The 26,341-nt window shown below is 46.9% G+C and overlaps 1 protein-coding gene across 1 annotated transcript in view; it reads left to right on the forward strand.

Moving 5' to 3' along the window:
• The window catches only part of NCOA1 (nuclear receptor coactivator 1), a 270,616-nt gene that overhangs the window by 115,623 nt on the left and 128,652 nt on the right, over positions 1 to 26,341 (forward strand). The window contains 1 exon segment of the mRNA XM_063123721.1: positions 17,146 to 17,251. Coding sequence (XP_062979791.1) covers positions 17,163 to 17,251 — 89 coding nt within the window. The 5' untranslated portion in view covers positions 17,146 to 17,162.

The following is a 26,341-nucleotide window of genomic DNA, read 5'->3' on the forward strand; positions in this document are numbered from 1 at the left end:
TGAAAGCTCTTGCTGACTTGGGAGAAGAAATTCAATCTTTATGAATGGGGAAAAGCCAGGAAACCATCAAATGATTTGCAACCCCCAAAAGCCAGGAAACCATCAAATGATTTGCAGCCCCCAAAAGCCAGGAAACCATCAAATGATTTGGAACCCCCCAAAGCCAGGAAACCATCAAATGATTGGCACTCTGGGGAAAGGGTCCCTGGCCATCTGGGAGACCTGGGAGGTGGAAACTCAGACCCTGCAACCCTAAAGTTCAACACCCCTGCTTTAGGCAGCTCCCTTTTAGGCAGGCTCTGTGACCACTGTGCCCCGTTTTACCATGTTGTCGCCGCTGCCAGTCAGAGAAGAAAGGGAATGGTCAAATCCAGAAAAAGAGGCAGCGTCATAACATCAGTCAAACCAAAGTTATAGCTCAACGTTTTTGCTAATACTGCTTCCTCTCTTTCTTCCCTTTTTGCATTTCCTCAGATTCTGAGCAATTAGTTTTAGGCAGGAAAGAAGGAAGCGAATTGCGGAGAAAGCGGGGCTGGGGTTGGGGCATGGGGTAGGGGTTTGAAGAGAAAACACCGCCTCTGCACAGGGCTTCTACTCAGGATGAATGAAGTTTAAACAAAGGACAAAGTCGACGGAACTGTGATTCAAAACGGCATCTTAATAACAGAGGGATCTGTAAAGCAGCCGAAGCGAGGAAGATCTGGGTCCTACAATATGGAAATAAGTACCAGTAAGCAGGGGAAGCGTCGTTGAAAATGGTAACTTTTAAGTCCAACTATGCTTGGTCAGATTTATCCTTTGCTGCCTCGCTGCCTGCTCCCTCAGTCACCAGTTTAGATTGTAAGTTTTTCAAGGCAGGGAATCATTCCCTGGCCTGCCCTCCATCCATTGTTGGTTTTTTTTCAAGCTTGGGGGTGCTTCTGGATTGGTTGATACAAATGACTGCCCAGATAGATGCGACGACCAGGAGCACCTACTATCAGCTTCGGCTGATACGCCAGCTGCGCCCCTTCCTAGAGTCGGAAGACCTAAAGACGGTCGTGCAGGCGCTGGTAACTTCGAGGCTTGACTTCTGCAATGAGCTCTACATGGGGCTACCTTTGTGCCTAGTCCGGAAACTTCAACTAGTTCAAAATATGGCAGCCAGGCTGGTCACCGGTACATCTAGGGGTGAGCATATTACCCCAACATTAAAATCACTCCACTGGCTGCCAATTAGTTTCCGAGCAAAGCATAAAGTGTTGGTTCTCACCTTGAAATCCCTACATGGTTTGGGTCCAGGCTACCTGCGGGATCGCCGTCTCCCGTACAATCCACCCCGCACACTCAGGTCCCCTGGGAAGAATCTACTTCAGCTAGTACAAACTAGATTAACAACTGTTACCCAGAGGACCTTCTCTTCTGCTGCTCCCAGACCATGGAATGGCCTGCCGGAGGAGACTCGTCAACTTAACAGTCTACTATTATTAATTTTTGTGAACCGCCCAGAGAGCTCCGGCTATTGGGCGGTATAGAAATGAAATGAAATAAATAAATAAATAAATAAATAAATAAATGCTAACATACAAGAAAGCTATAAAGACTGATCTCTTCCGGCAGGCCTATCCAGTGGAATTTTAAGATGATTTTAAAATGTTTTTAGGATGTTTTTTAGGATGTTTTTAACCATGCGTATTATGTTTTAGTTGAGTATTATGTATTTTATCGTTTATTGTTGTTTCCTGCCTCGATCAAAATGGAGAGGCTGATTATTATTATTATTATTATTATTATTATTATTATTATTATTATTATTCGTTTACGCTGAAAGCATCATGTACCCTGCTTTGGCACTATGTAACTGATCACCTGCGGGCAGCCCCTTTGGATCCTGGAAACCACTGCTGCTCGAACTAAAACGGACACCATGAACTGGGCAGTTTTGCTGCAGTGGCCTAAAGATGGAGCTGAGAGAGCGTCCACCCCCATTTAACGCTGGGCAGTCATCTTCATCTCTCATGCTGACTTCATCCTGACAGCTCCTTTTGCCTTCTGGCTTGTGTTCGCCACAGATTGAAATGTAGACTTCAAAACCAGAGCCTCCCTAATGTATAAAGCAAACATGTGCAGACAGAGTATTGTGCTTGTTGATGCTGAAGTTTATAAATTGCTGATGGAATTTAAAACAAAAACAAAACACACCAAACCCTTGCTATCATCTCATGCAACACTATTTTAGTCGTCACTTCTGCTTGGTTTTTGTTTTATTTTTCAGTAATGCAGATAATTCTAATGTCATTACTTAGAACTGTGATCCTTTCTGATATGTTGAGTCAGATATCTGAACCATCTTGTGCACAGTCACCTTCTGGGCAAAGGATATGAGAACCTACGAGACAGGCTGTTTTAGCAGGAAGCATCTGAGTTGACATACCATGTTGCTAATAATTAGTCCTGAGCTTGCAGGACGGTAGAAATTAATGTGGAGAGTTCCAGGTGGATGGTGGCTCCTTTACATAAGAACATAAGAAGAGTCATACTGGATCAAGCCAAGGCTCCATCTACTCCAACGCCTGTTTACACAGTGGCCAGCCAGCTATCAACCATGGACACAGAAGCAGGACACGGGTCCAACAGCAGCCTCCCACCCATGTTCCCCAGCAATTGTATATAGCCTTTCCTCTGATACTGGAGGTAGCACATAGCCATCAGGACTAGCAGCCATTCATAGCCTTCTCCTCCAGGAATTTATCCAATCCCCTTCTAAAGCCATTCAAAATGGTGGCCATCACTACATCTTGCGGTAGTGTGCACCGTATGAAGTCCTTCTTTTATCTATACTGAATCTCCCACCACTCAGCTTCATAGGATGATCCCATGGAGCTCTAGTATTATGGGAGAGGGAGAAAGATGTCTCCCTATTCACGTTCTCCATACCATACATAATGTTGTACCCCTCTATCATGTCTCCCCTTTGAAAGCCTTCTTGGGAAGGAACCATAGCTCAAAGCTTTGCATGGAGAAGGTACCAGGTTCAGTCCCTGGTATTTCCAGGTAGAGATGTAAAAATCCTGCTGAAAATCTGAAGAGCCACTGCCAGTCAGGGTCACTGATACCAGGCTGGATGAATCAATTATCCGATTCAGTATAAGGTGACTTCCTATGTTCCTATTATTCAAAGGGATCCATTTTTTCTAAGTGTGGCATTAGGACAGAATAGCACAATTAAATGGCTTTTACTTGGAAACATATCATAGAATCATAGAATAGCAGAGTTGGAAGGGGCCTACAAGGCCATCGAGTCCAACCCCCTGCTCAATGCAGGAATCCACCCTAAAGCATCCCTGACAGAGGGCTGTCCAGCTGCCTCTTGAAGGCCTCTAGTGTGGGAGAGCCTACAACCTCTCTAGGGAACTGATTCCATTGTCGTACTGCTCTAACTGTCAGGAAGTTTTTCCTGATGTCCAGCTGGAATCTGGCTTCCTGTCACTTGAGCCCATTATTCCGCGTCCTGCACTCTGGGAGGATGGAGAAGAGATCCTGGCCCTCCTCTGTGTGACAACCTTTGAAGTATTTGAAGAGTGCTCTCATGTCTCCCCTCAATCTTCTCTTCTCCAGGCTAAACATGCCCAGTTCTCTCAGTCTCTCTTCATAGGGCTTTGTTTCCAGACCCCTGATCATCCTGGTCGCCCTCCTCTGAACACGCTCCAGCTTGTCTGCGTCCTTCTTGAATTGTGGAGCCCAGAACTGGACGCAATACTCTAGATGAGGCCTAACCAGGGCCGAATAGAGAGGAACCAGGACCTCACGCGATTTGGAAGCTATACTTCTATTAATGCAGCCCAAAATAGCATTGGCCTTTCTTGCACCCATATCGCATTGTTGGCTATCAAATATACCAACCTGAAAATTCAAGTTAACATATTGAGGCCCTGTTCTGTGTATCCATGATGTTTTTATTCATGCTGCTGGGTTCCCCACCCCCACCCCCCAATGTGGCTTTTCTATTGTTCTTTTTTGTTTTTCAACTTCTTTGAACGCCACCTTGGGACTAAAAGTGTGGGATACTAAATACCATAAACAGATGTGTATGACTACATGTGGAAGTGGAATAAAAAAACCTCAAAGCCCTTCGTGCTCTTTCGTCAGTTTTGCGAATATTTGTGTTGCTTCAGACTTTCACTGATTTAGGGGCATAAGAACTACTGAGCCATTACACAACTGTTCCAGCATGTTGTTTTCAATATCGGCTAGCCAAGTAAGACGTGGAGGTCTTGGCTATCACTTGTTCATTGTTTCGTAGCTTTGGTTTTAAATATTTTAACAGAGAACTTGTAAATCGCCCAGAGAGCTTCGGCTATTGGGTGGTATAGAAATGCAATAAATAAATAAATATTTGTAGCGACGTATTTTAATCTGTTTCAGTAAATCTCTTAGAGGTATCTTTTGATAAGTGGTAAATAAGTTGATATTATAATCATCATTACCGTCATCTGGTGCTTGGAACCTTCATCAGAACTTATCACTGAAAATGTTAACAACCCTATCTCCAGTATTTGAGGTGTTAAGCCTGTGTGCACCAGTTGCTGGGGAACATGGGTGGGAGGGTGCTGTTGCAGCATGTCCTGCCTTGTTGGTCCCTGGCCGATGGCTGGTTGGCCCCTGTGTGAACAGAGTGCTGGACTAGATGGACCCTTGGTCTGATCCAGCATCCATGCACTTATGTTCTTATACTGTTTCTGGACCTGGAGAGCCAGTGTGTGTAGTGGCTAGCGTGTTGGACCGGGAGTCAGGAGATCCGGGTTCTAGTACCTGCTCGGTCATGAAAGTTCAATGGGTGACTTTGGGCCAGTCACAGACTTTCAGCCCAGCCGACTTCACAGGGTTGTTGTTGTGAGGATAGAAATGGAGAGGATTATGTACACCGCCTTGGGTTCCTTGGAGGAAAAAAGGCGGGATATAAATGCAATGAATGAATGATAGCCAATTTGGGTTGTAACTGATTAGACCTACCATGCCTGAATTTAAGTCATTCCCCAGGGCTCAGCTCTGGCACCGGAGAAGTTTGATTGCGGCCGCTGTTCACTGGACTACCTAGGCAGGCTCCTTCCCTCCTCCACCTGATGTTTCTCCTTGCATGGAAGTCACGGTCTCCTGTCGTTGTAGGACCAATTTTAGTCCAGGGATCTCACTCACATTACTGAGGAAGACCAGGCCTTGAGGCAGCCGCACAAAGGACAGCTCGTGGTGAGGTTTTAGTTTTGGTGCTAGAGTGCTGTTGACGACTGTGCCCCACTTGGGGGGGGGGGTCTTCCCTGGAGAACAAATTGCAGCCCAGAATGTGGGTGTGGGTGCTCTTTGAGTGCCTTCTTGCTCAGTTGCTGAGCAGGGCCTTGTCTTTCAACACTATCTTGGCAGCTAATACTATTCATTCTTCACACTCCTGTAGCACCTTCCCCCCAAGTGGATCTTAAGTGCTTGGTAAATACCAGCCAATTACGCCTCCAGGGCTCCAGCCAGATAGGAAGGCTTCTTTGCAACCCAGATGAGGTGGAGAAAAGAAGATTCCTATCAGGGCTGCCTTTGGCACCCATTTTATCTTGAGTTGGTGGTTGTCACCGCGCCAGTATCACCGGCTCTTCAGTAAACCTGGTCAAGAGCAAATCTCTTGGGGTGCAAACGTATCCCTGTGCAATCAATAATAAAATTACAATTTATTTGATTAAAGTCCTGTTACAGTTCTAATCACTCTAGACTTCAGTTCATCGTAATGGCGGGGTTTAATTTCTTTTACTCGTCTCCCCTATTCAGAATTCCTCTACAGAAGGAACACTTCATTGGTTGAAACTAGCGCTTTCTGTATAAACCATTGCAAAATAAGAAAGTAACAGCCTCAGTGAGGGAGATGATGGCTCCTCATGTGCTATAGAGAGACATCTGATGGCTGAAATATTTTGGTGCCTGAGATGGAAAGTCCAAATGGCCAGTGATAAGATAAAATGGCACAACACATGACAGGACCCTTGATCGACATGGGGTATTTTTCATGGATCAGATAGATGTGCTTTTTCAACACAGCCTGTTCCCCTTCGGCTGGGGGAAGGAGTTCAGGTGGTCCATCGGAATCAGATTCTGAAGCAGAAGAGGCAGCGTCAGAAACGTACCAGCCTACATGGGAAGTGAGGGAGGTGATTCTCATGGGCTCTTCCCCAGCTGGGGATGAGCCTTCGCCCGACCTTATCACTGAAAACGTTAACAACACACAGTTTGTGGGAAATCAATATTCTTCAGAGGGGGAGGGCACTTCAGGGCTGGGTGTATTGATCTGAGGCGTGGGCGGCTGGACTCTAGGGCTAGGCCGCTGGGACCCGGGAGAGCTAAACATAAAATCCCCACACAAGATGGGTAGTCTGGAAAGGTCTTACTTTAATAATACTAGCAAGGTGTGGCAGGGCCAGAGGCAAAAGCAAAGTCCAGGCGAGAGTAGGATTCAGAGTCCAGGAGGACACAAAGTCCAAGCAGGGCGAGAAGCAAAAGCAGAGTCTAGGAATGGCAGGGTTCTGAGGCCAAAGGTACACAAAGTCCATGCAGAGCCAGAGGCAAAGTCCAGGAATAAGCAGGTTTCAGAGGCCAAAGGCAAACCTGAGTTCAAGCTGGGGTCCGAGTCCAAGAGCAACAGGGTTCCAGCAGGGCCAGAGGCAAGGGACGTGGTCACAACGAACCAGAGGTTCAGGCAAGGCAGGGTCCAGAGTCCCAAGGAGCAGGCTACAGCAGATCCAAGAAATCGCGTTGCTGCAGCAAAGGCTAGAGTAGAAATGCTGGTCTTATATAGCTCTTACCCTAGCTGCTCCCAGCTGATCCACATCAGCCCCCATGGAGTACTGCTGGCAAAGGGCCTGAGTCCAGCGAGCACTCTACAGCAGAACAGCTCCTGACAGTGAACCTGGGTCCTGCGAATACTCTGTACTAGCACAGATCCTGACACTAGGTGATCCTGGAGCCTGCCGCAGACTCAAACTGGCGGAGCTAAAGGAAGGCAAGAGAAAGTCGGCCTGGCTTGCTTCTCACCAAAGTCTTCTTCAGAACCAGCCTCCTTGAAGTCAAAGCATTCTGGGGAAAGGGCTTTCCCTTTTTCTTGGAAGGACAATTGTCTCGCGTAATTCGCATAGTTTTGCCTAGAGCAGTGGTTCCCAAACTTTTTCAGGTCACCGCCCACTTGGTTCCACAAACTCATGCCCAGTGCCCCCTACCCCACACTAAAAATCATTATTCAGAGTAGCAGTTTTCAACGACCCACTAAGGAAGATAATAACAATAAAATTCAAAACAGTAACAATTAATTGAATATTTATTCAAAATCCAATTACATCTTTTCCCTCCCTCCCTCGACAAGCCCGGGGCGGGTGCCTCCCATTCCAAGGGGCTGTGCTCCTCTAGATCCTGCTGGTCTGGGCACCCGGGCTGAGCAGTGGCAGCCGGGATGAGGAGCTGAGAATGAGAAAGGGGCCGTACTGCGCGTGGCCCCTTCAGATGGGAAGCACCCGCCACAGGCTTGCCGAGGGAGGGAAAAGAGAGCGAACGCCTCTGTTTTGCAGCCGGCGTGGCGGGGCACACCAAGCAGGGTATTCTCTTCATTAGCGTTTTGGTGCTTTTGAAACATTTCAATTCATCGTTAAAAGGACTCTTCTTAAATGGTATTAATACATGGGGGGATTCTTCCCCTATATGGCTTGGAACCAAACTACCTTCAATCAGGAAAAACGTCCTGACTGTTAGGGCAGTACGACAATGGAATCAGTTACCTAGGGAGGTTGTGGGCTCTCCCACACTAGAGGCCTTCAAGAGGCAGCTGGACAACCCTCTGTCAGGGATGCTTTAAGGTGGATTCCTGCCTTGAGCAGGGGGTTGGACTCGATGGCCTTGTAGGCCCCTTCCAACTCTGCTATTCTATGATTCTATAAAAATGTCCCTGGGTTTTTAGACCTTCTGGAGAGGTGCTTCTCGGAAGAGACCACCTCGAGCGCTCCCCTGCTGCCTCTTTGCCTCTTAGTGCCCCCCTGCCACCCCCTTGCCTCTTAACACCCCCCTATGCAATCCCACCGCCCCCAAGGGGGGCGGTACCGCCCACTTTGGGAACCAATGGCCTAGAGGAAAGGTCCTAGAAGTTTGACTCTCTTCAGGTGGGAAGAGATCGCCTGAATAAAGCTTTGTGGATTACGTGACCTCTTTATTGTTTCCCAAGAAGGCGGGAGGTTTTGAGAAACACGACAAGCACATGCAACACTCCCCCTCAGTGGGTCTTCTTTTGACTTTGCCCCAGATACAGAGACGCCCGGTGCCAGCATTGTGGGAGAGCTAGAGCTTCCTGTCACTTTTTGGAAGCATTTTTTCCCCTGTGCATCTGGCTGATTACTTGTGGTTGGGCATTTGCACATTCCCTTGAGCTTCCTGAACTCTGGCCAAGTGGCTTGCCAGACACATGGCTCAGCCTACCATTGCAGCACATGGATTTATTTATTTATTTATTGCATTTCTATACCGCCCAAAAGCCGAAGCTCTCTGGGCGGTTCACAAAAATTAAGACCATTCAAAGTATAAACAACAATATAAAACCATAACATACTCTTCAAATACTTGTACTCTTCAAATACTTAATGTACTCTTCAAATACTTAAAAGATTGTCACACAGAGGAGGGCCAGGATCTCTTCTCGATCCTCCCAGAGTGCAGGACACGGAATAACGGGCTCAAGTTACAGGAAGCCAGATTCCGGCTGGACATCAGGAAAAACTTTCTGACTGTTAGAGCAGTACGACAATGGAACCTGTTACCTAGGGAGGTTGTGGGCTCTCCAACACTAGAGGCCTTCAAGAGGCAGCTGGACAACCCTCTGTCAGGGATGCTTTAGGGTGGATTCCTGCATTGAGCAGGGGGTTGGACTCGATGGCCTTGTAGGCCCCTTCCAACTCTGCTATTCTATGATTCTATGAAAATACAATATAAAAGCACAACCAGGATGTGTGGGCAGGCAAATTTTTAAAAAATATATATTAGTGAATAAAGATTATCTTCATGGCTCCACTACAAGATGGGGAGCCTTCATGTAAGCGCCCCATGAATGAGGACTCTAGCTCGATTCTTTACATCTAGACTGGTGCTACTTCTGACCTCTGGAAGAGACCCTCTGGACAATGCACCATCACTAGAATCTAGTGATAGATTATTTATTTATTTCATTTCATTTCATTTCTATACCGCCCAATAGCCGAAGCTCTCTGGGCGGTTCACAAAAAGTAAAACCATGAAGAGCATAATAAAACAACCAACAATTTAAAAACACGAATGCAAAATACAATATAAAAAGCACGACCAGGATAAAACCACACAGCAAAAATTGATATAGGTTAAAATATGAGATTAAAACAGCAGAGTTTAAATTAAAGTTAAATTAGGTGTTAAAATACTGAGAAAATAAAAAGGTCTTCGGCTGGCGACGAAAGGAATATAATGTAGGCGCCAAGTGAACCTCTCTGGGGAGCTCGTTCCACAGCTGGGGTGCCACAGCAGAGAAAGCCCTCCTCCTAGTAGCCACCTGCCTCACTTCCTTTGGCAGGGGCTTACGGAGAAGGACCCCTGTGGATGATCTTAAGGTCCGGGCAGGCACATATGGGAGGAGGCGTTCCTTCAAATAGCCTGGCCCCAAGCCATTTACGGCTTTGAATGTTAATACCAGCACTTTGAATCGGGCCCGGACCTGGACTGGCAGCCAATGAAATTGTAGAAGGACTGGCGTAATGTGGTCTCGTCGGCCAGTCCCTGTTGGTAACCGTGCTGCCCTGTTTTGTACCAGCTGAAGTTTTCGGACCATTTTCAAAGGCAGCCCCACATATAGCCGGATTCCAGCTGGACATCAGGAAAAACTTCCTGACTGTTAGAGCAGTACGACAATGGAATCAGTTACCTAGGCAGGTTGTGGGCTCTCCCACACTAGAGGCCTTCAAGAGGCAGCTGGACAACCATCTGTCAGGGATGCTTTAGGGTGGATTCCTGCATTGAGCAGGGGGTTGGACTCGATGGCCTTGTAGGCCCCTTCCAACTCTGCTGTTCTATGATTCTATGATTCTATAACGCATTGCATTAATCCAGACAAGAGGTTATCAGAGCATGGATCACTGTAGCTAGGCTATCTCTGTCCAGATAAGGGTGTAGTTGGTATGTCAGCCTGAGCTGATAAAAGGTGCTCTTTGCCACTGAGTTCACCTGTGCCTCAATTGTCATGCAATTACCACACTGCATAATGTCGGCATCTCCATAATGCTGGCCTGGAGAGTAACACAGCTTAGAGAATTGTGGGAATGTATTTTTTATTCTAATGAGGGCATGCTGTTAATAATCCGGTCATAACAAGGTAATGGCTTAGGAGCTGCCTGTCAAGGATCAACGGTCCAGTTACGTTCCAGGAACCCTGAGTTGCACAGTTGCTGCAACAGGTGAGATGAAAATACGAGCAGACTTTGGCATGGAAGCGTCCAATGACAGATGGATCTCTGCATTCTCACCCTTTCCCCACGTTGCCCTCAGGCAGTGGTGTGCTTGTTTTCGTTGGCTGATAACTGACGTGGCTGGCTTGACATGGACTGTTGAGGCTTTCTCCCTAATGGGCGGTCAAAGACAGAAAATTCCACTTACCAAATCAAGTCAGAACTCTGCCTTTCCTGGCTCAGTCGGGCGTTTTGCTTAATGATTCATAGATCTCCTTGCTGCACTGACAGGTGGTTCCAGTATTTTGCAATCCGCAAAAGTCAAAAAATAGAGAAGTCTCAAATACTGAGTTTAGCAACCAACAGTCTATGAGGGAGAGGAGCGCTAGATGTGTTGTCTTGGCTTGCTAAGTGTGCTCTTAATAATTTCTAATTGTGATTCTGCCTGCGTTTGCGCAGATGACAGGGAATTGGATGATGGAGACCAGAACATTGAATAACTAGTGCCCAGGAAATAATAATGTTTGAGCAGCAGTTCCGTAATTCGGCTTCTCGCTACCTGTGGATGCTACCAGTTTCCCCCTGATTTCCTAGGAACTAAGCCAGGATGTGGGTCCCCCTCTGACTGTAGGTTTTTGTGTGACCAACTGTATTTCAACTTCAACCATAGTTTCAAGGATACCGGGAGAAGCAGTAATCAAAGAATCATAAATGTCAGTTCTAGAGTCCACTGTAACAGCATCTTTCTTCCTGACAGACACAGATGGGTAGAACACCTTTTTGAAAGGCAACAGCCTTCCAACTACGGCGGCTGCTGTACCTGTGCCAGAATGGACAAGCCGGCCACGAAGTAAATGGTAGCAACCATCCTAGGAGAGGACTCTTCTTCTCTTCTTGATCAGCTCCTGGGAATCTCTGGAGCTGAATATTAGAGGGAAACAAATCAGAGCACCCAAGGAAGAGAGGACTTCTTTAGCTACGTCATTCTGGACTGTGTCCCTCTGTACTTGGCTGCTGAGTAGGACTGTGGAGCTCAACATGGAAAGAATGAGCAGAGCACGCAGCTGAGGAGGCAGGATTTCTCGCTCTCACGTATTCTGCCTACCTCTGGGTTCAGCCTGTAACGTTCTCCACCTCTAACTCACCTGGCCCATCTCCTTCCCATTTGCATAGCTCTGACCATGGCTCTGCCTGTCCAGAGGTATACCTGTAAGATGGTATACCTGTAACGTGGTTCTTGGTCTTCTCTTCCAGCTGGGAAGCTGAGCTTGAGGCCACCCAGTAGACCCTCCCACATCCATCCCTTTGTACATCAACCCCTCAGGCCACTGCGAGACCATTCTCACTCTGAGTTTACCCGGTCTAAGTATTTTTCCAGACAATACGGTGAAACATTTCAGGACTTTGCTTTATTTAGTGTAAACATTTCAACCCATGCTGTTGCACCATGTCGATTCCTCACCCTCCCCAATACAAATAAGCAAGACCTTGGTTTAGGTCCTCCTGCCACCCCTCTGATTTCCTTTTCCTAGGATACAACGTGCAAAATGTGGATTTCTTGTAACTGAGAACAGGGTGTGTGGGTTGTGGGTGTACAAAACTGCAAATCCCCTGCTGCCCCCTCCTCACCCTTGCCTAGCGCAAGTAGCACCTTTAGAGTCAGAAGACTCATTTCGAGCTCTTGGTCAAATCATTTTTCCAGCTGAACCATCAAGAGTTATTTTTAGGATAGCTTAAATTGTCTTTGGCTTGTCAGCGTTGGCATGGTCTGTTGCAAAATAAACTGGATTTACAATTTTTAAAAAAAAAACAAAACCTGAACATATTACATCAAGGGTCTGCACAGAGCCAAAGATTTCAGCTATGCCTGCAGTTCTGTCCATAGTCTTCCTGGGTTTATTGGACACATTGCCAAGGTCACAATCTTCTTGTCTTCTCCCTGAATGGGTTTTGAGCGGGTGGTGTGTGTGTGTGTGTGTGTTTTGTGGCCCTGATCCCAAAAAACATTGCTTTTGAACAAGGGACCTTGCCTTCATCAATGGCGTTTTTAGGCTTTTGTGAATGATGTTTCTGGCCTGCATGAGCCAAAGCCAAAAGTTTTCACATTGACGTAATAATTTCTTGTGTGAATTAAATTTTGTTTTTGAAGCAAAGCCAGGGCTGGATATAAGTAAGTAGCGGTTTAAGCAAACTGGAAAGCACTGGAGGAAAGGGATGAAAAATAAACTAAAGTCAAGTCTATAATGGATGTGCAGTTCTTGTACCCGGAGCAGATGGGTTTTGCAGTCTCTAGTTTCGAGAGAGCCAAGATTCTCCTCCTCTCTCCCGTTACGTTTGTTTTGGCATCACTTTACACTTCAAATACGCCAAAGAGGAGGAATAAAATTAGATCTGTGGTCATTGACTGGCCTGCTGGATCCTGACCAGTAGTTCTCTTGTTCTTCATTACCCTGGTCCTTGGAAATCAGGACAGCTGACCACGGCGTCTATTGCTTCTGGCCCAAGGGGTGGGTGGATTATTGATTGGTGGTGGTAATACTGCAAAAAAGGAACTTTGCCTCTGAACAAAGGGTTTCATCTCAACAATAGTGCTTCAAGCATTAGCAAAAATGCATGGAGGATCAATTCAAACCAGCTAGGGGATTTAAGCGTCGTACCTATACCACCTGTTTTGCCAGTATCTATCTGCCGTTCAGATCCAACAGGCCTCTTTAAAGTCCTAGCTGGAAATAAATATGTGATTGATTTCAAAATGACTTCAGTTTAATATAGTTTTTGTTGACGTCGTATTCCGAGTCTAACCCAAAAACTACTGGGGCACATCAGATCCCCAAAAGTTAAGGTAATCTCTTTTAAAACACCAATTAAGCAATCTTCACTGGCTTCAGAAACATTGGAGGAGAAAACATAAGAAGAAAGCAAAACAAATGCATAGATGGAATACTGGGCTCATACTAAATAATGGAAAACGTCCAATGTACACCAATAGCCCAGTGGCGTTTTCCCCAGAAGAACATTGCAAATAAGGAAACTGTGTTTCAATTTTGCACTATCAGAGTGTTATCGTCTGCGTCAAGATAACGTATCGTTGCCACATTCCAGTTCCCCAGCTCTGGACAGCCTCATCTGCATATTATGCAAACCATCTGCTAATTATGCAAGTTGTGTCCCAGTCCAAAGCACCCCTTTCGAAGTCGCTTTACAGATAGGAAACAGTCTAATCCTCTGCATGTTTACTCAGAAGTACGTCCCGCTGTGTTCAATGGAGCTTACTCCCAGGAAAGTGTGCACCGGATTGCAGCCTTAGACTTTGAGGCCGTAGCTAGACCTAAGGTTTATCCCAGGATCATCCCGGGTTCGTCCCTGCCTGAGCGCTGGATGCCCTGTGTGGCACTTAGATGAACAGGTTTGACCCCAGGACAATCCTTAGGTCTAGCTACGGCCTGAGAGTTCAAACATGTTATATGCTCAAAAATCTAAGAAAACCCAATCTTCTGTTTCCTATCTATTTTTATTTTACTTATTTATTATGTTTATATACTGCTCCATAGCCGAAGCTTTCTGGGCAGTTTACAAAGGTTAAAAACAGTGAACATTAAAACAAATATAAAAGTTTTAAACCATCAAAACCATAAAAACTACAATATCCATTTTAAACAACTATTCTGTGGACAGTTAAAAACTTAGCATATGTTGTTAACTGCCTGGGAGAAGAGAAAAGTCTTGACCTGGCGCCGAAATGATAACAATGTTGGCGCCAGGCGAGCCTCGTCGGGGAGATCATTCCGTAATTGGGGGGCCACCGCTGAAAAGGCCTGTATGTAGTTTGAGGCGTTCTTTCTTTTTTGTCAGTCATGGCACTTTCAGCTGGCATTTTTGAGTCTGAGTCATACCAGTGTGTGTGTGTGTGTGTGTGTGTGTGTGTATCTGCAGCCTTATACCAGAACTCAATGGGATGTATTTATGAGTAGATTTGTATAGGATTACATTGTAAGTTACTGAACTTTAGGCAGACTTTCTGTTAGGCCTTTTAGAACAGAAAGTATTATTCTGGCTTGTACACTGTACTTTAGGGTATGGAGTTAGGAGCAGCATGAAGGAAAGTGATAACTGAGGCCATAGCTAGACCTAAGGTTTCTCCCTGGATCGTCCAGGGGTCAAACCTGTTCACCTAGGTGACACACAGGGGATCCAGTGCTCAGGCAGGGGCGAACCCTGGATCATCCCAGGATAAACCTTAGGTCTAGCTGTGGCCTGGGATTAAGAGCAGAGTTGAGGGTTAGGGTCATGAGTGGATGGCATGGGAAAGCCTTACCAAAAGACTTGGGCCATAGCTAGACCTAAGGTGTATCCCTGGATCGTCCAGGGGTCAAACCTGTTCAACTAGGTGACACACAGGGGATCCAGTGCTCAGGCAGGGGCGAACCCTGGATGATCCCAGGATAAACTTTAGGTCTAGCTGTGGCCCAGGTTGCATATTTACAGGACCTTTCCTGTGAAACCTTCTTTAGGATATTGGGTTGAGGTGCCACAAAAGCCTACCATTAATAGGGCACCGTGCACTGTTGCCTCAGGAAGGCAGGTTGCAGGTCTGTGTGAAGCACTCAGACGCGGACTTTCAGAGCATATGCAGTTTCCACAGTTTAACCAGTTGCATAAATCCCCAGTACTCTATGTAAAAATAAAGCAGATTTTCACCAATAGAGAGAGAGGGAAAGATAAGAGGGATAACACTGCTCAGTTTAAAGGCTGGCGTTCAGTGGCTGAAAGTGGCCTCTATGGTTGGTGGGGGGGCAATGGGCAGGGGCAAGGGGGTCACGAAAGGATTCCCCCCCCATCCCGGACCACTCCCAGGCAGAGATGCAATAGAACAGTGGTTCCCAAAGGGGGCGGTGGGATTGCATAGGGGGGCATTAAGAGGCAAAGGGGCAGCAGGGGGGCGCTCGAGGTGACCTTTTCTGAGCAGCGCTTCTCCAGAAGGTCTTAAAACCCAGGGACATTTTTATGGGAGAAGGTAGTTTGGTCCCAAGCCATATAGGGGAAGAATCCACACATGTATTAATACCATTGAAGAAGAGTCCTTTTAACGGTGAATTGAAATATTTCAAAAGCACCAAAATGCCAATGAAAAGACATCCCCTGCTTGGTGTGCCCCGCCACGCCGGCTGCAAAACAGAGGTGTTCGCTCTCTTTTCCCTCCCTCCCTCCCTCCCTTGGCAAGCCTGCGGTGGGTGCTTTGGATTTTGAATAAATATTCAATTAATTGTTACTGTTTTGAATGTTATTGTTATTATCTTCCTTAGTGGGTCGTTGAAAACCGCTATTCTGAATAATGATTTTTATAGTGTAGGGTAGGGGGCACTGGGCATGGGTTTGTGGAACCAAGGGGGCGGTGACCTGAAAAAGTTTGGGAACCACTGCAATAGAACATTAAACTCCCCCGATGGCTCAAGTGCTAAAATAAATCAGGATAGGCCAGAAAGCGGCAAGGTTTTCCTCTCCTGTCTATCCAGTCTGCTCCTGCTGCCTCTACTTCCTGCCCTTGGTTGCGAGACTGTGACACAGCAGTGGGAGGAGGGGATGATTGAGCCCCACTGGCACCCTTTCGACCCATCCCTGGCTTGGGACCAGTTGTTCTGGAGTTCTCATTTGTTTTCTGTAGGAAACAATCATATTCCACCAAGGGAAGAAGAAAAGGGGAGGGGGGATTTAGAATGAGCTATAGCATCAGCAAGGTGCTGGCAGCATCACACCCTGAAAAATCAAAAGCAATAGAGGAATGTTAATGGAGAATTGGGCCGTAGCTAGACCTAAGGTTTATCCCAGGATTGTCCTGGGGTCACTCCTGTTCATCTAAGTGCCACACGGGGCATCCAGCGCTCAGGCAGGAACAAACCCGGGATGATCCGGGGATAAACCTTAGGTCTAGCTACAGCCTTGGTATTCCTTTTTGTTCTCATAGGATGGTGGGCTCTTCTTTTCTGTTTTCTTTTGAAACAGCATGGTCGTTTAAAATCATTTGGTGAACATGTGGATTGCTTCAACTGGGGACAACAGCATGAAATTCAAGCCCCAAAAAACTTCGTTTGGGGCTATATAAGTGGACACACTTTGCTGATTATTTGACTATTTGGAAAGCTTCTTTTGCATCGTTCATGGCCTGAGTCACTTGCTGGTGCAAGCTTGGATCGTTTCATTTTCAGGAACTTTGCTCCTTTTCCTTGCGCTGAAAGTGGCAATAGCTCAGTAACCGAATGCACTTTTCCCCCCTGGCGGGTGTCCAAATAAGAGTTTCTTATGAGCTGTAGTCTTGTGCTGAAGGGGTTTTGTAGGCACATCCGCAGCAATGGAGGCAGATCTGCTGGCTACATGGCCAACTTTTGTCTATGTATGATGTCCAGCCTGGCCAACCACTCTTTTAGGATGTTCTCTGAAAGGTCAGCAAAGCTGAGAAGACAAAATAACGTGCTGCAAACCGTTTTGAGTGAAAGCCGGTTGGACATTGGGACATGGTGTGCTGTGGCTGTTGAAAGAGTGGGGGCCAGCCCCCCAAAGAGCCGGAGGGCCGTTCCCTCCCTCTTCTCGGTTACTTGAGACCTGCTTCCTGAAACTGCTCTGGGTGAATCATTCGTTATCTCTTTCCCATGCTGGGTTCTTGAGCCTTGTTTCCTTGTTTGTTCCTCAGGTGTGAACTAACTCAACATGAGCGGCCTTGGGAACAATGCAACAGATTCGGCGAACCCGGACTCCCAGAAGAGGAAGGGGTCGCCGTGCAACACTCTAGCCCAGAGGTAAGCGCGGCGTTGTGGGTTTTTTCCTTCCGGGGATGGCGGTGGGGGGGGGGGAGGGGGCGTTCTGTCATTCTGATACTCATTCTGCAGAAGCAGATGGGAACAGATTTCATCCACTCCAATAAGTTCACACATCCCACCAGCGTTTGGCTCTGTGTTTGTGAGTAGCTACTGTGGAAGATGGCACAGGGCTCCCCATCTGTTCCTCTTCACTCTTGGGGAGCAACTGGTGACTTGTTGCTGAAGCTGTTTTAACATATTGATGGATTCGGGCTTCTAGCTCACTTCGCTCTTCATATTCGCTCTTCGCTCTTCACATTCGCTCTTTTGTTTTGTAATCCCAAACCCGGTTAAACAAACCACATCTTAAAATCTCATTGGTCATTGAGAGCTCCTGGGAGGAATATTGACCTTCCCCCCTCGGTATTATAACCTCACCTTTTTGATTAGCAGACGGCAATCTTGGAAGAAACCTCTTCCTATCTATCATCACCCAAGTGCCCAGTTATAACTACGACTGCAATATTTAGATAATAATAATAATAATAATAATAATAATAATAATAATAATAATATAATATTTGTTACCCGCCTCTCCCTCCAGAGCGAGGCGGGGTACAACTTAAATGCAAATGCCATAAAATACATAGAATCATAGAAAATGATTCTTCCTTTAATCAAGTTAAAGGAAGTCCAGCTGGAATCTGGCTTCCTTTAACTTGAGCCCGTTATTCCGTGTCCTGCACTCTGGGAGGATCGAGAAGAGATCCTGGCCCTCCTCTGTGTGACAACCTTTCAAGCATTTGAAGAGTGCTATCTTGTCTCCCCTCCATCTTCTCTTCTCCAGGCTAAACATGCCCAGTTCTTTCAGTCTCTCTTCATAGGGCTTTGTTTCCAGACCCCTGATCATCCTGGTTGCCCTCCTCTGAACACGCTCCAGCTTGTCTGCGTCCTTCTTGAGTTGTGGAGCCCAGACCTGGACGCAATACTCTAGATGAGGCCTAACCAGGGCCGAATAGAGAGGAACCAGTACCTCATGTGATTTGGAAGCTCTACTTCTATTAATGCAGCCCCAAATAGCATTGGCCTTTCTTGCAGCCATATCGCACTGTTGGCTCATATTCAGCTTGTGATCTACAACAATTCCAAGATCCTTCTCGTTTGTAGTATTGCTACATATGATTAAAGAATTTTAAACTAATACATTATTAAAAGCAGCACATTATTAAAAAGGCATCTTAAAATTCAACTGGGTAGGCCTGCCGGAAGAGATCAGTCTTTATAGCTTTCTTAAAATCCGGCAGACTGTTAAGTTGACGAATTTCTCCCAGCCATTTGATCAATCAAAAATCCCCTCGCCCATTAACAGAGTAACAAAAAATATCATAGAATAGAATCATGGAATAGTAAAGTTGAAGGGACATATAAGGCCATTGAGTCCAACCCTCTGTTAAGTGCAGGATTCCACCTTAAAACCTATCCCGCCTATATTTGAAAGGAAGTGTTTATTTTAAATTCAAGTACTTACAAAACCTGCAGATGGTTGGCACTTTCTCAGAAGTAGGGGTGATTTGGAATTCGCCTGTATGAATTTCTCAGCAGAATCTTGGATCTCAGCTTAATAGCCTTCTTTCAGATTATAGAATCATAGAATAGTAGAGTTGGAAGGGGCCTATAAGGCCATCGAGTCCAACCCTCTGTTCAATACAGGAATCCACCCTAAAGCATCCCTGACAGAGGGTTGTCCAGCTGCCTCTTGAAGGCCTCTAGTGTTGGAGAGCCCACAACCTCCCTAGGTAACAGGTTCCATTGTCGTACTGCTCTAACAGTCAGAAAGTTTTTCCTGATGTCCAGCCGGAATCTGGCTTCCTGTAACTTGAGCCCGTTATTCCGTGTCCTGCACTCTGGGAGGATCAAGAAGAGATCCTGGCCCTCCTCTGTGTGACAGCCTTTTAAGCATTTAAGCATTTATCTCATGTCTCCCCTCAGTCTTCTCTTCTCCAGGCTAAACATGCCCAGTTCTTTCAGTCTCTCTTCATAGGGCTTTGTTTCCAGATCCCTGATCAACCTGGTTGCCCTCCTCTGAACACGCTCCAGCTTGTCTGCGTCCTTCTTGAATTGTGAAGCCCAGAACTAGACGCAATACTCTAGATGAGGCCTAGATTGGTATTGATGCATTCCGAATCCAGCTCCCACTGGGGTTGGATTTTTTTAGTCTTGGCACAGACCAACTGAACCCAGCAAAATGGCAGTGCGAATCCAGTCGAGCTGGTGGGAGCAACCGCTGCTGCCTCATTCCTTCTTCAAATGCAGCCATGTGGAAATGTATATTTATTTATTTATTTATTTGAAGCATTTTTACCCCATTCTTCATGAGATCAATAATGACTACAAGTGTACAATCATGAGATCAATAATGACTATAGGCCTACAATCTAAAAACATGGCGCAAAAGGGAGGGATGCTGGTTGAGCTTTGTAAATTTTGAGGAAGGAACGAGGAAGTGGAGAGGAAGGTTTGGAAGGTGTACTTTTCTTTGCTTGGTAAAAACGAGAAAGGGTCATGTAGCCTGACTGACAGATTTATTCTGGCACAAGCTTAAATGGACTAGAGCCCACTTTATGCATGCATCCCACATCGGATGCATGAAGTCTTTATTCCCAGTTGGGAGATGTGTGTGTGTATATATACCTGGGTAAAGTGAAATCAGATGGCCGTGAAATGAATGAAGCAGTTTGCATTATTTATTTATTTATTTATTTATTTATTTTATTTATTTATTACATTTCTATACCGCCCAATAGCCGAAGCTCTCTGGGCGGTTCACAAAAATTAAAACCACAGTAAAACACCCAACAGTTTAAAACACAATTACGAAATACAGTATAAAAAGCGCAACCAGGATAAAACCACACAGCAAAGTTGATATAGGATTAAAATACAGAGTTAAAACAGTAAAATTTAAATTTAAGTTAAAATTAAGTGTTAAAATACTGAGTGAATAAAAAGGTCTTCAGCTGGCGACGAAAGCAGTACAGTGTAGGCGCCAAGCGGACCTCTCTGGGGAGCTCGTTCCACAACCGGGGTGCCACAGCGGAGAAAGCCCTCCTCCTAGTAGCCACCTGCCTCACTTCCTTTGGCATCAATTGCATGAGCCAAGTGAGCATTCACAACAGGACCAATTGGTTCTAACACAATAATCCAGCATTGGTAAATTAATTAACAGCTATAGTGAACAGGAAACCATTATCTCAATTCAACTCTAAACAGATGGAATCAAACCTCGAGTCTGGAGTCTCCCTTTGTCATTCTCCAGCAGAGGCATTTCAATGTTCAGATCGGCAGCAGAGTGTTCTGGGAGGTCAAAAAGTTCTCTTGATATTGTTGGTCCTTTACTAATGTTGCCGGTGTAGCTATGGGGGAAGAGTTGGTATCTGGGTTTGTTGCATGGTCTGGTCCCATTGTTGGGCTGTTGCTAGACGAGGAGTTAGCGCGGTGTGAGGCCCGGTCTCCCTCCTGTGCATCCAGATGACGCACAGGGGATCCTGGGGTCAGGCCGGGCTAAGTCCTCCCTTAACCCGGGATAAGCAGATTCGCTTATTGCCCGGCTTTTCTGCAGCCCCGGCCTGAGGCTGGGGCTGCGGAAGGTCTAGCAAGGGCCGTGGCTTTTCCTGGCTGCTTGCTCTCATGAGTAGCTGGGAGAAGCCACGGACCTGGGCACAGCACTCCATAGGAGCGCTGTGCCCATTGGGCCGCGGGGGGGGGGGGCGAAATCACGGACAGGGGGGCCGCAGAGGGGGCATCGGACATGATGAGCGGGCATGGCGACGGGGGACGGGAATGACGAGCGGGCAGGGATGGGCATGACGAGCGGGCATGGTGGACGTGGGGGGAAGAAGGACGGAGACAGGCCTGGCGGACGGGGGGAGGACAAGCGAGTGAGCGGGCGGGGGGCCATCAGACATTGTGGGGGGGAAATCAGGGGCAGGGGGAGCGGGGGACCCTTTATTTTTTTAAAAAAACTACTTTTTCCGGCGGTGCGCTCCTGCGCACATGGCCCTTTAAGGTGCGAAAACCCGGAGCACGCAACGGGGCTTTCCCTTGCCCCGTTGCGTGTTTACATCTGGAAAAGGGCGACGGCGCGCACTAGCTGTAGCGCGCCGTCGCCCCTCCTCTCAGACGGATTTTCTGGTAGGTCTAGCAAGGTCCTGGAAGGCTGTATCTGTAAACAAGCAGAGACTTGCTGCTCAGGGCGTGTGAGAGGGGAGTTGTCATGGTCCAGGATCGGCTGTCAATCATCGATTATCCGTTGAAATGGTTTTAGCTGGGAACTGTGACAACAAGCGGTGTGCTTTTGCGTTCTCTTCCGGGCCTGCCCTATAGCGGATTATTAGGCCTTAGTTTGGCCTCAACAATCTGTTTGTTGACTTCTTTGAGTGGATATTGGAGTTTAAGAAATGCCTGGTGTAAATCTTTTAAGGTGTGAGTCCCTGGGAATAAAGAAGATGGAATAAATGTGATTGTAATCTAGGGCTTGGCTACAGACTATGGATTTTGTGATATATTCTAGATGGAAGCTAGAAGTCTGCAGTTACTTAGGCACAAACGCAAACCCCAGTATCCACCAAGCAAATTGTGTGATAATGCAGACCTTTGGTTCCCATGTAGTGCTTGGGTTTAACTATTTATTCATTTTATATATATATATATATGCCATTTCTTTAGTTGACTTCCTTTGGCTGATGCTAATGTCAATCCTTGCTTTGATACAGATCTCTCTCTCCCTCTGGCTCAGCTAAGGCAACACGTTAGTCAACGCAGTGTGAAAACTCCACTCAGCGGTTGAGTTTCTAGGGGGTCCTCCCCAGCCAACATGCTCTAACTCCACCGTTGTGTGACTGTGAGCTACCGTGGAGTTTAGTACAATCCATCACAACGTTTGACAGTTCCTCTACCCTCTTTCTTCCCCCAGTCCTCCCAATGGTATCCCATCAGCCATTGCTGCTAAATAAAACAATCCCGGCAACTCTCCTAGAGTGGCACTCGCTCCTTACGCTGCTCTTGCCAGGGAACTCTGCAGCCAGTGGGAAAAGTCAATGCAACGCGACGGAAATCTCCACGGAGCCCGTCACACAGCACACAACACAATAGTTGTGCAGGGACTCTCCTCTGCGCAGCGTGCATATTTTGCATGGAGTGCTTTCCAAAAATACTACACTGTTGCGTGGAGTTTTCTTGCCAGACGACACATTTCTCAACGGTGGTGTAAAAACTCCGCTGTGGATTTCGAAAACCCCGTTGATAAACGTGTTGTCTGAACTGAGTTTCTCTCTCTCTCTCTCTCTCTCTCTCTCTCTCTCTCTCTCTCTCTGGGCCTTGCTAGACCTGCCGGATAATCCGGCAGGGAGGAGGGGCGACAGCGCGCTACAGCTAGCGCGCCGTCACTGTCTTCTAGACGTAACACGCGACGGGGCAAGGGAAGCCCCGTCACGTCAGCCATTTTGTTTAGACTTTTAAAGGGGCCATGTGCGCTGGAGCACCGCGGAGAAGTTAAGTGGGTTTTTTTAAAAAATAAAGCCCCTCCCTGCTCCCCCTGCCCCTGATTCCCCCCCTGCCCACTCGCTCGTCCTCCCCCCATCCACCAGGCCTGTCCCCATCCCCGATCTTCTCCACCCCCCGCTTGCCAGGCCCGATGCCTGCTCTACCCCCGCCTGCCCCCATCCGCCATTCCCAATGCCCGCTCTTCTTCCCTCACCTCCCATTTGCCAGGCCCGATGCCCGTCCTTCTCCCCCCCTCTCCTGCCGGGTCAGGCCTTCCCCCGTGGCCCCTATCTTCCCCCCCCGGGATCCCCCCCCGGCCCGATGGGCACAGTGCTCCTATGAGCGCTATGCCCAGTCCGTGGCTTCTCCCGGCTACTTGCGAGTAAGTGAGCAGCTGGAAAAAGCCATGGACCCTGCAAGATGTTCCGCAGCCTCGGCCTCAGGCCAGGGCTGCGGAAAAACTGGGCCATAAGCGAATCCGCTTATGCCAGGTTAAGGCAGGTTTTAGCGCAGCCTGACCCCGGATTCCCCTGTGCGTCATCTGGATGCACAGGAGGGAGACCGGGCCTCACACCGTGCTAATGCCTGGTCTAGCAACGGCCCCAGTCTCTCATATAGGCATACACACATCCATCATACAGAATCAATGTTGTTTTTTTTAAAATATGATGTAAAGTTGCAACTTTGTGCTTATTCATGCCTCTAACTCCATTGGACCACTCATGTGAGAAGTATATTTTTTTAAAAAATGAAGTGGAATAAAAGGAAGGATATTGCCTATTCAGTGATGTTCCTGAAAATGTTCCCATTCAGTGATAAAAGCTTTTTACTTAAACAACATCATTCAGTGCACTGATCTCCCCCTTTGTTCTCTGTGCTTATATAATAATGCCATAGAAAAATCAATTAATGCCAGCAAAATTATGGCACGAGAGCAGCATGCATGGTGCACGTGCCAGTCCTGGGATTATTGCAGAATTCTCCATGCTGAATGGAAGTAAAGTGGAGGGGAACCAGTGGGAAAGCAGAATGATGGAACCATAAATAAGGCTATACTACATCATCCCCATCTCCACCCCTTAGCTGGCCTTGAATATCACGTCATTTTTTTAAAAAAAATTTATTTGCACATTCATGTCAAACATTTAAAGAATCTTGAGAGTTGTTTTGAGGATTCAACAGGAGTGCTCGCAAGCCCAGGAGAGTTTTCTTGGGCCCTCGCCCTCTTCTGCCAGTTGCACCCCTCGTTACCAGCCAAAATTGTTTGTCTTTGCAAAGTCGAACAGGGGTGGAGGACGAGCATCAGAGAGTGGTAGCGTCTCAACTGCAGGTGCTCTTGAACGAAACTGATACCTGGATCCATTCCAGTCTGGGTTCAGGCCAGGTTTGGAGATGGAATTGGTCACCTTGATGGATGACCTTCTTCGGAAGAGGGATAGGGTGAGTGCAACCCTGTTGCTTCTTTTCGGTCTCTCAGCAGCTTTTGATACCATTGACCACAGTATCCTCCTGGACCGTCTGCATGAGTTGGTAGTTGGTGTCAATGTGCTACAGTAGTTTGACTTGTATTTCTGGGATCAGTCCCAGACAATAGCATTAGGTGACTGTACCTCTGCCCCATGTCTCACCAATGTTATTTAATATCTATATGAAGCCGTTTGGAGCGGTCATCAGGAGATTTGGGGCAAGGAGTCAGCAGTATCCAGCTTTATTTCTCTTTGCCATCTGAAACAAACTTCAAAGTGATCTTGATAGGCTGGAGCGCTGGGCTGAAAACAACAGAATGAAATTTAATAGGGATAAATGCCAAGTTCTTCATTTAGGAAATAGAAACCAAAGGCACAGTTACAAGATGGGGGACACTTGGCTCAGCAATACTACAGACGAGAAGGATTTTGGAATTGTTGTAGATCGCAAGCTGAAGATGAGCCAACGGTGCGATATGGCTGCAAGAAAGGCAAATGCTATTTTGGGCTGCATTAATAGAAGTATAACTTCCAAATCACGTGAGGTACTGGTTCCTCTCTATTCGGCCCTTGGTTAGGCCTCATCCAGTTCACTGGACGTATTGCGTCCAGTTCTGGGCTCCACAATTCAAGAAGGATGCAGACAAGCTGGAGCGTGTTCAGAGGAGGGCAACCAGGATGATCAGGGGTCTGGAAACAAAGCCCTATGAAGAGAGACTGAAAGAAAGAACTGGGCATGTTTAGCCTGGAGAAGAGAAGATTGAGGGGAGACATGATAGCACTCTTCAAATACTTAAAAGGTTGTCACACAGAGGAGGGCCAGGATCTCTTCTCGATCCTCCCAGAGTGCAGGACACGGAGTAACGGGCTCAAGTTAAAGGAAGCCAGACTCCAGCTGGACATCAGGAAAAACTTCCTGACTGTTAGAGCAGTATGACAATGGAACCAGCTACCTAGGGCGGTTGTGGGCTCTCCCACACTAGAGGCCTTCAAGAGGCAGCTGGACAACCCTCTGTCAGGGATGCTTTAGGGTGGATTCCTGCATTGAGCAGGGGGTTGGACTCGATGGCTTTGTAGGCCCCTTCCAACTCTGCTATTCTATGATTCTATGAATCGGGGGAGGCCGTGCACATTCTGAACGAGAGCCTGGGTGCAGTTACGGCTTGGATGAGGACCAATAAACTGAAGCTGAATCCCGATAAGATAAAGACCCTGTAGGTTGGCAGTTCCCACTTCCAGGGATTGGGGTGTTTGCCTGTTCTGGATGGGGTTGTACTCCCTCTGAAGGAGAGCAGGTCCATAATTAGGGGGTGCTCCTGGTTCGATCTCTGTCAGTGGAGGCCCAGATGGCCTTGGTGGTCAAGAGTGCCCATTACCAACCAACTTCAGCTGGTACGCCTAGAACGCCTGTTCCTGGATAGGGATAGCCTAACCATAGTGATCCATGCACTGGTAACCTCACGATTAGAATACTAGAATGCGGTTTATGTGGGACTGCCCTTGTGCATGGTTCAGATGCAGCTAGTGCAGAATGCAGCAGCTAGGGTGCTCACTGGGACACCCAGCTATGCTCACATAACACATGTGTTAAGAAAAAAAACCTTGAACTAGCTGCCTATCATCTTCTGAGCCACGCTCAACGTTATGTTACTGTCATATAAAGCCCTAAACAACTTGGGACCAGCATACCTGGCAGACCCCCTTCCTTTATTCATACCCACGTGAGCTTTAGGATCAGCAGAGGAGGTCTTGCTGGTCATTCCGAAGCAGACGGAATATCTCCATGAAGTACCCAGGCGGCGGGACCTTCTCTCTTGTGGCACCCAATCTCTGGGAAACCCTCCCTCGTGTAATTTGGGAGGCAGAAAATGTGGCCTCTTTTAAATGCCTCCTGAAAACACACTTATTTATTTATTTATTTATTTATTTATTTATTACATTTCTATATCGCCCAATAGCCGGAGCTCTCTGGGCGGTTCACAAAAATTAAAAACATTCAAAGTATAAAACAACAGTATAAAACCATAATATAAAATACAATGTAAAAGCTCAACTAGATAAAAACAGCAGCAATGCAAAATTA

The sequence above is a fragment of the Elgaria multicarinata genome, chromosome 4 (genome assembly GCF_023053635.1).
Source record: "Elgaria multicarinata webbii isolate HBS135686 ecotype San Diego chromosome 4, rElgMul1.1.pri, whole genome shotgun sequence".
NCBI lineage: Eukaryota > Metazoa > Chordata > Lepidosauria > Squamata > Anguidae > Elgaria > Elgaria multicarinata.